Raw genomic sequence first — 10,362 nt, forward strand, 5'->3', positions numbered from 1 at the left:
ACAAGGGGTCACAGTTTAAGGATAAGGGGGAAATCTTTTAGGACCGAGATGAGAAAAACACTTTTCACACAGAGAGTGGTGAATCTCTGGAATTCTCTGCCACAGAAGGTAGTTGGGGCCAGTTCATTGGCTATATTTAAGAGGGAGTTAGATGTGGCCGTTGCTGCTAAAGGGATCAGGGGGTATGGAGAGAAGGCAGGTACAGGATACTGAGTTGGATGATCAGCCATGATCATATTGAATGGCAGTGTAGGCTCGAAGGGCCGAATGACCTACTCCTGCACCTATTTTCTATGTTTCTATGAAACTCTGCTCCTCATCTCAGACACCTATAGATGAAACTGGCAGTGGATACAGATTAACCATGGAGTTGCCTCAATTTTTGTCTGTGTTTCTGAAATCAAATTGGATTCTACGTGGCAGAAAAAAAAACAGTCGGAGGGGAAAACGATGAGTATTTATTCAAAATATATAGCTAGGCTACAAAAAACACACCTCCAGATTTGGGGACAGTTTCTTACCTAGTTGTTATCAGGCAACTGAACCATCCTATCAACAACTAGAAAGCAGTCCTGAGCTACTATCTACCTCATTGGAGACCCTCGGGCTACATTTAATTGGACTTTACTAGACTTTATCGCACTGAACCTTATTCCCTTTATCATTTATCTGTACACTGTGGATGACTCGATTGTAATCATGTATAGTCCTCACGCTGACTGGCAAGCATGCAACAAAAGCTTTTTAGATGTGGAAGGAAACTGGAGCACTCGGAAAAAACTCACGCACACAGGGAGAACGTACAAAATCCGTACAGATACCAGTAGTCAGGATTGAACCTGAGTCTCTAGCGCTGTAAGGCAACAACTCTTCCACTGCACCACTGTGTCATCCATCTGGCCCACTGTATTTAAACCAGGCTGAATCAATGGAGTGTGATCGAAGTAATTTGGATGATGTATAAAGTCTGCTTTTTAAATAAATAATTCAAAAATATCTACCAATGTAATGCATATCTTGGTGCATTTATATGCTGAGACCAACTTGGCCTTCTGAGGTTGATTGCGGAGTGATTTAGGATTGTCAGTGTTTGACAGTGTGCACATACTCGAGAGAGTACTGCATTTCCCAGCATGGATATCCCCAGCCCTTGAAGTCTAAGCTAACCAACACGGAAGGCAGATCAGTACTGTTGTTCACGATGATGTATGAGGAGACACTGATGTGTAATGTCATTGATGCTCTGTGGCTGAATTTTGGCAAGTGAAGGACAAGTGGAAAGTGAAATGAAAAGATTGTGTTGTATTTGGAGTAGTTATTTAAAAGGCCATCTATAAATGACTGAGTGACTATTGTTGGTCTATGTGGGGAGTCAAGGCCAGTGCAGAGCAAAGGGCCTGTCCCACTTGGCGATTTTGTTTGGCGACTGCCGGCGTCATATCAGTGTCGCCAAAAGATTTTGAACATTTCAAAATCCAGCGGCGACAAAAAAATGTTTCGACACTTGAAAAAACACCGCTCGTCAATACGTCACCACGCCGCGTCACTCCGCATCACCGCCGCATCACGCCGCAAAATTTTCGGTGACCTGATACGTCAGTGAATGATGCCGGCAGTCGCCGAAAAAATTGCCAAATGGGACAGGCCCTTATGAGGTAATTGGAGGGTAATTAATCTAATGGCAACAAACATAATTCATTCTCTGCTTTGCAGACTCGGAGTCTATCGTTATTTTCAACTGACACTTGGAGAGCACACAACACTACTCAACTTTAGACAAAAGGGAGAGAGATTTGCTACTTTTAAACAATAGGGATGTTTACATTCCACTGGAGATGACCTCGGATCCACTGGTAATTTGAATTGAAAATGTGGTGGTCATTTGTCACAATCCACTGACTTTGATGGAGAGAAGAATCAGCCACTATCTAGTTTACATCATCAGCAGAGGCTAAAATGCTACAAATTGCCGGAGTATCTCAGCAGGTCAGGCAACGTCTCACTGGATCCTTTTTCTTTTTTCTCCAGAGATGCTGCTGACCTGTTGAGTTACTCCACCACTTTTTGTCTATTTCAGGAGGACATGGATAGGTGATGTTTCGGGTCGGGACCCACATTCAGACCCCTTCTCTCGCTGAAAAGTGACTGTCTTTGGAGAATTATGTTAAACATATAGATTGTATACAGTTGCACATATCTGTTTGATAAGTTTAATGATTGTTGGGAACTTATCTATCCCTGCTTGCCCCATCCTATACATGTCCATGTGGTGGTGCAGCCACAAAGGGCTATCCAGCCTGCTCCTTGTATGTCTTGTGTGCTTAAGTTTAATGGAGCATCTAAAAAATCAAACTTTGATTTTGCATCCCCAAATATATCCTTCTTCCAACTTTAGATCCTCTAATGTTCTTTTGAAATGCTTGGCATGATTTTCGAAGTGACAGAAATGTAAGTTGATGAACATATGCAGGGAACTCACAGATGTTAAGGTAGATAGCTGCACTGCTTGTGTTATAAAAAGGGAACTGCTTGTATTATAAAAAGGGAACTGCTTGTATTATAAAAAGGGAACTGCAGATGCTGGTTTATACCAAAGATAAAGATTAATTGCTGGAGTAACTCTGACGTTTTGGGTCAGAACCCTTCTTCAGACCTAAAGACTTTCTTCAGTCTGAAGAAGGGTCCTGACCCAAAATGTCACCAATCCATTTTCTCCAGAGATGCTGCCTGACCTGTTGATTTTCTTCAGCTTTTTATGTCTAGCTTCAGCTGTACAGCTGGTTTTGTTTAATTCAGAATTCTAGCTGTTAAATTGCTACTTTTCTTCTTCTGTCTCCAGAACCCCAAGGACTGCAGCAAAGCCAAGAAGCTGGTCTGTAACATCAACAAGGGTTGTGGCTATGGCTGTCAGCTCCACCATGTTGTTTACTGCTTCATGATTGCTTACGGTACAGAACGCACTCTTATCCTGGAGTCACAGAACTGGCGTTATTCCACTGGGGGTTGGGAGACTGTCTTCAAACCAGTCAGTGAAACTTGCACAGATAGATCTGGCACCAGCTCCGGCCATTGGTCAGGTAAGAACACAAAGAATTACAACCCTTTCCTGTTGGTTAAACAGTGAGCGAGTTCTCCATGTGGAAACATGGAACTGCAGGTGCTTGTTTACACACAGAGGACTAGAGTAATTTAGCATGTCAGAAAGCAGCCCTGGAGAACATGGATAGGTGACGTTTCATGCTGGGACTCTCTGAAGAAGAGTCCCGACCCAAAACATCACCTATCCATGTTCTCCAGAGATGCTACTTGACCCGCTGAGTTACTCGAGCACTTTGCGTTCAGCAAGTTTTTCATGTCTGGAGTCCACCAGAGAAACATCTGGAGATACAAGTGTCTTGTTTGCTCATTGGCATTAAGTTCATATTTCACACCATGGCTCGACTAAGACTGCAAGTGTTTGGGAGAAGATACATCCTTATCAATGTGTGCCAAAAAGTTCACCGTGTCTTTTTATCACTCAAGAAATCATTATGGATATGTTTTTGCTAATGGTTCCTTTCCCTATTTCTACATTCCTCCCCTCGTTTTGTTCCAAAACATTGCTGTGCACTGCTGGTAGAGGGAAAATACCATTCAGTAGCATCTGGTTTTCCATCTACCTTGGCAACCCTCTCTCTGGAGGGCATCTCTCTGTGATCCTCGTTACCACCAAGGATCTCACAGCAAGGAGAAAGTGGGAAACTTTTGATTCTGCTGTGTGGGGATATTTTATGTTGAACTCTATCATGCGTTGTTTTCTTTATTTTATTGTATGGCTGTATGTGATCACATTTGGCACATGTGACAAATATCTTTTCTTATCTTATCTTGGACTAAACCTACATCTTTCAGTCATTTGCCAACTTGTTGGTGAAATGTTGTATTTTGTTTCTTTATTTTAATCCCTAATGACATGAAGGTAATCTTCCCAATAGAGTCATACAGCGTGGAAACAGGCCCTTCGACCCATCTTGCCCATACCTGTCCCAGCTACACTAGTCCCACATACATGCATTTGGCCCATATCCCTTAAACCTGTTCTTTCCATGTACCTGTTTAATTGCTTCTTAAATGTTGCAATAGTCCCTGCCTCAACTACCTCCTATGGCATTGAGAAGAGCCATTGCTGAACATGAAACCAAAAAGTAAAATGCTGGACAATTGCAAAGTATTTAATTAGTTAGAAAACACATTGTACAACTACAGATAATAAAAGGTATGAACAGAAAAGCAAGAAGGAGACACAAGGAATTCCCTCCACAGATGCTGCATGGCCTGCTGAATTACACCAAAACTTTGTTTTCAACAGGAAAGCGAGTCTTTTTGATGTCTTTATTTTGAGTTAAATTTATACAGTGCATCATCTCTACCTTATAGATAGTCGACAGATAATGATGATATAAGGTGGAAGGCAATGATTGGAACATGTGTAGGAAGTATCTGCAGATGTTGGTTTATACCGAAGATAGATACAAATTGCTGGAGCAACTCAACGGGTCAGGCAGCATCTCCGGGGAAAAGGAACAGAAGTCTTCAGGCTGAAGCAAGGTTCTGACCTGAAATATCACCTGTTCCTGTTCTCCAGAAATGCTGCCTGACCCGCTGAGTTGCCCTCGCACTTTGTGTCTAATGAAGGGAACATGCTGGTCTAATTAAAATAGTCTGATTTTTTGCTTATTGCTGATTAAATGTAATCTTTACATTTTAAGGAGATGAGGTATCAACTCGTGTCTCTTAAGCTCTCAAAAATTTATCTTCTGAGGACTGATGTGTGAAACATTTGGATGGGAGCCTGATGCCCTGCCAATTGAAATGGGAGTCAGTTGAGTGGGAAGTAACAGTGAAGGTGGGGGAGAGAAGTAATTAAAGGGCCTGTCCCACGAGCATGCGACTCCATGCGGCAAGCGCAACCTAACGTGGTCACTTGAGCCATACGGCCTCGCGGGGCCGGTCCCACTTCGATCGCCGGAGCCGTATCGAGTTGTGCGGAGCTGGTCCCGACATCGTGCGGGGCTCCGAAAAATTGACCGTGTTCAAAAATTCCGCGCAGCAACGGCCTACCGGCCCGCTACCGCCTCGACTCCGTACGCACCACCTCGACAGGCGTGCGCAGCGTCTCGATGCCGTACGCACGTCTTGATGCCGTTCGTCACACGCGAACTTCCCGCGGACTTCGCTCGAACTTCACGTCACTCACTCGACCTCCGTGCGGCCCCCGCTTCCGGTTTGGTCGCGCTAGCCGCATGCAGGCGCATGCTGGTGGGACCGGCCCTGTACGGATATCACTCCACCTCCGCGCGGCCCCCACTTCCGGTTTGGTCGCGCTTGCCGCATGCAGGTCGCATGCTCGTGGGACAGGCCCTTTAGGCTAATTTCCTGGTTTGTTGCAGCCCTATTGATTCTTTCAGTGAATGGCAAATGAGGAACTGCTGTGAATTTGCAGTACTCAGGAGAACAGCCAAGGATCACTTGGTGTTTAACAATTCCATTTTACCCAGCAAGGTAAAATCTGAACGCATTCAGTACTTGTCAGAAAGTTTAAATGCATGGTTGGTGCAATCTTGTACGGTTGGTGTACAGAAAGATTTAATATATACTAGATTTGGATATCTATTGAGGTCTAAAAGAGAGGAGCTCATATCTCCACCTCTTAATGTTTTACTTTTAGTTTTGGAGATACAGCATGGAAACAGGGCCTTTGACCCACTGACCCGCTGACCATCGATCACCCATCCATAGTAGATCTATGGTATCTCACTTTCTCATCCACTCCCTGCACACTAGAGGGAATTTACACAGCCAAATTCACCTACAAAACCCGTTTTGGGAATGTGGGTGGAAACCGGAGCACCCGGATGAACTCAACAGCACAGCAAGAGAACGTACAAACTCGGTGCAGGCAGCACCTGTAGTTAGGATCAAATCTGGATCCTTGGGGCTATAAGACATCAACTCTACCACTGCGCCACTCTGCTGGTCCTTCTGAGAAGAGACAAATAGGGAGTTTTCTTATCCGAATTCCAACATATGGGATTTATCTCCATGTGGCGGAAGCAAGGCACTAGTAATTAAACAAATGCAACAAAAAAAATAATAATCTCAGTGTCTGAACTTCACTGGGGTTTGGTATAATTTCAGTTACTTTAAATCATTGCAATGGTCTTGAAGAAAGTCCACCAAAACTCAGTGGATTCTGAAGCGGTCGGTTAGGATTGCATATTCAAGAAAGGAGAGGGACATCCTGTTCTCTTTCATTGGGAAAATCCCAGAAATCATTATTATTGCAGGTCAGGACATTTAGAAAATCATAACAGTCCCTCAGAAAAAACAACCCTTTCCTTGTATGCCCACGCTTTGACTACTCCCATAGCCAAAACATAAGGAGAGCTGTTGCAATGTATATTTAAAGTTTTTATGCAAATAATGTGCCCATATTTCATCCATGCACAAAGAGGCAATTGACATTTAAATTAAATAACCATCAAAGCTTACTTCCTTTGGAGCTGTTCTTAACTTATGTTCAGTTCTTTCAGCTGATAAATTGTATTGCAGTGAATTCACCTTTTCACCTCCACGTAAAAAATAATCTGATTTCCAATACAAAAGCTAATGAGGCAGTTCAGCATGATTGGCGTTTAATTTTTAATCGTCATTGCAGACGTGTAATTCTTCTGGTCTGTAATCCATAAATAATTCTGGTAGCAATTGGAGGTTTATCATTAACGTTGCACTGGAAGTTCAGGCCAAGTAATTGGGTATTTTTAAAGCTGATGGAAAGATAGATCAGCCATGATCGAATGGCAGAGCAGGCTTGATGGGCTGAATTGCTTCATTCTGCTCCGATGTGTTTTGGTCCCTTGTTTCTTTGAGTGGATCTATTCAACATGTCCTTGCTGACCATCCAACTTCTGACTAAGTGAGCAACAGGAGTACAAGCCCTGCACGGATGGTTGGTCAAGAAACAATTGTATCGTGGCTATAAACACCTTCTCAAACAGCTTGTGTAGGAAGGAACTGCCCATGCTGGATTAAACCAAAGTTAGATGCAAAAAGCTAGAGTAACTCAGCAAGTCAGGCAGCCTCTCTGGAGAAAAGGAATAGGTGACTTTTCAGGTCGAGAGACTTCTTCTGACAAATAGGTACCAAGCTACATGTGGCATTGGGACAGCTCAGTGAAAGCTTTGTTACAAGGAGAAGGCACGATTGCAGCACGTATGAATGTACTGCCTGGAAAAGCCACAATCCTACCTTGAGCAGCACCTTGTCCACAGATTCTGTCCTTGCAAAATGTCTCATCTACCGCAAAGATCACTGCTTATTTCTCTGGAATTAAAATGGTGCTCGCTTTCATGGTATTGCTGCTTGTAAACCCAGTTGATCAGTTTACTTTCCAACAAAACATGTGCCGTGTGTGTGTGTGCGCGCATGCATGTGCCATATGTGTGTGCGCTCGTGTGTGTGTGCGCTCGTGTGTGTGTGCGCGCGTGTGTGTGTACGCGTGTGTGTGTATGTACGTGTGTGTGTGCGCACGTGTGTGTGCGCGCATGTGTGTGTGTGAGATTTGTTTTGTTTAGTTTAATGTCACATGTACCGAGGTACATTGAAAAGCTTGTGTTATGTGCTAACCAGTCAGCGGAAAGACAATACACAATTGGAATTGAGCCGCTCACAATGTGCAGATGCATGATAAAGGGAACAATGTGAATAACGCTTTCTGCAAGATAAAGCAAGTAAAGTCCGATCAAAGATAGTTGAGGGTCTTCAATGAGGTAAATAGTAGTTCATGACAGCTCTCTAGTTGTGGTAAGATGGTTCAGTTGAACGCTATTCTTGTGATTCACCAAGAAATAATCAGCAATTTTCAGCAATGGAGTTTATTTGCTGGACAACGTAATGGGGATTGTTTGCATTTGAGTCATGATAATTTGAGGATGCGAAATAGTGACGTATCATGAGAAAAAATCTGCAATAGTATACTCATGAGATACTCTCTTCCAAATCCATATCTCAAATCATCAGCAGCATAATAAATGCAGTTCGACAGCATGAACTCCAAGATGTAAAGCACTGAGCTCTTATTACCATTTCATGTGCGCTGTACACCCACAGAGCCCCACAGTGGAATAGTTTGTGTCTGTTGCATTTATATCTCATAAGCTGAGATTTCAATAAAAACAATAAAACTCAAATGCAACATGTCTATCCTGGATGAGTAGGACATCCATCCACACCTTTGGTTGCCTGGTGTCACCCAAGTTTTAGGAGCCTTTGTGGGTTTGCTGCAGGATGGCCTTCTTCCATCAGCACCAGCTATAATGGTGTAATAGTTTCTCCCAAAGGAATTCTCTGTCTACCATTGTGTTGATGGGGAGAAGAGAAAGGACAATAGAAGCCACCAGTCCTAACTACATACTTTGAAACACGCATAAACTTATCATGACACAGAAGGAATACATTTGGCCCATCATTTCCATACTGACTCCCATCTCCCATTCAACCTCAACCTATTCCCGAGGGTCCCTCCATCCTATTTAGTTTAGAGATACAGTGTGAAAATGGGCTCCATGGCCCAGTGGGTCCACGCCGACCAACGAACCTCCTGTTCACTAAGACCGGGGCACTTTTTCAAAACCCAATTAACCTAAAAACCTGCACGTCTTTGGAACATACAGCCTCTGTGCAGGCAGCACCTATGGTCAGGATCCTGACTACGGGTGCAGTATGGGTGGAGTTTGTACATTCTCCCTGTGACCACGTGGGTTTTCTCCGGGAGCTCCTGTTTCCTCCCACACCCCAAAGTCGTACAGGTTTGTTGGTTAATTGGCTTGGTAAAGTTGTAAATTGTCCCAGGTATGTGTGGGAAAGTGTTAGTGTGCAGGGATTGCAGGTCGGCATGGACTCGGTGGGCCAAAGGGCCTGTTTCCGCACTGTATCTTAAAACTAAAGTCTAAAACAATTGGGTTTTGCGTAGGAGGTCAGAAAACTTGCCACAGGCAGAACTGGCTTGCGAATGCCAAGTGTTTGCAGTGACATCCTATCTATCTTTTCCTGTCAACTTCTTCTGTCACTGGGTGATGGATTGTTCATCCACTAATTGGAATTGTGAGCTGGGTTTTAATGGTCAAGAGGTCTGACTGGTGACAGCCTGTTGCATTAATAAACGCAATCTGTTGGAGAGGGTCAGGCACACGATGCAGTCGGTAGTACTCTGACATCTCTGGGTACCAGGGAATTATACAAAGTGGAAAGAAGGCATGTTTTTGCTGGTGGGTGGCATGGTGGCGTAGCGATAGAGTTGCTGTTTTACAGCACCAGAGACCTGGGTTCGATCCTGATTAAGGGTGCTGTCTGCACGGAGTTTGTATGTTCACCCTGTGACCTGCGTTGGTTTTCTCCGGGTGGTCCAGTTTCCTCCCACACTCCAAAGACGTGCAGGTTTGTAGGCTAATTGGCTTGGTAAAATAGTCAACGTGGTCTCGGTGGGCCGAAGGCCCTGTTTCCGTGCTGTATCTCTAAACTAAACTAAACTAAAAAGATTGATAGTAGGATTCACTGGGGGGCTGGGATGAGGCTTAGAAATTGAATCAGAAAGCACTGTGATTTTGATGCAATCCATTTTCAAAGAAGAACTGAAGCAATCTTGAAAATCGAGACCTTGGTGGGCACCTACATGATCTATGGTTATTCCATGTGGCAAGCAACTTGCCCTATGTGGCTGAATACCACATCAAAATTTTCCAACACACTTCTTCCGCAGGATTCTCACGTGGGAATTGTAAATTACAGTGTTAAACAAGCCTTTTTAATTTCAAAAATGTTTCTTCATAAAAATTTGAAATGTCGTTTAAATAAACCACTCAAGTTGATGTTTTCAAAGCAAGATATTTCAGCTATTTAACATGCATCAGTTATCTATCTACAACTCTTGAACAAGCAATGCATGGGGTTTCATCGCAGACTTCTGACACTTGGTGTTGAATGACAGAAGTGGCCTAAACCGTGGTCATTCTCCATTGAACTTTTACAATGACCACATCCAGCTTAGAGTCATACAGAGTGGAAACAGGCCCTTTGGCCTAACTTGACCACACTCACCAGCATGTCCCATCTACACTAGTCCCATCTGCCTGCATTTGGCCTGTATCCCTCTAAGTCTACCCTATCCATGTGCCTGAATACATGTTTCTTAAAGCTTGCAATAGTACCAGCTTCAACAAGGTTTGTATGTTCTCCCTGTGACCTGTGTTGGTTTTCTCCGGGTGGTCCAGCTTCCTCCCACACTCCAAAGACGTACAGGTTTGTAGGCTAATTGGCTTGGTAAAA

The 10,362-nt window shown here is 43.7% G+C and overlaps 1 protein-coding gene across 5 annotated transcripts in view; it reads left to right on the forward strand.

The window, feature by feature from the left end:
• Positions 1-10,362, forward strand: part of fut8 (fucosyltransferase 8) — a 632,584-nt gene that overhangs the window by 556,668 nt on the left and 65,554 nt on the right. For all 5 annotated transcript variants that reach the window (XM_033026878.1, XM_033026881.1, XM_033026879.1 and 2 more), the window contains one exon: positions 2,840-3,077. In XM_033026878.1, coding sequence (XP_032882769.1) covers positions 2,840-3,077 — 238 coding nt within the window. The remainder of the gene's footprint in view (positions 1-2,839; positions 3,078-10,362) is intronic.

This window comes from Amblyraja radiata, chromosome 9 (genome assembly GCF_010909765.2).
Source record: "Amblyraja radiata isolate CabotCenter1 chromosome 9, sAmbRad1.1.pri, whole genome shotgun sequence".
Taxonomy (NCBI): domain Eukaryota; kingdom Metazoa; phylum Chordata; class Chondrichthyes; order Rajiformes; family Rajidae; genus Amblyraja; species Amblyraja radiata.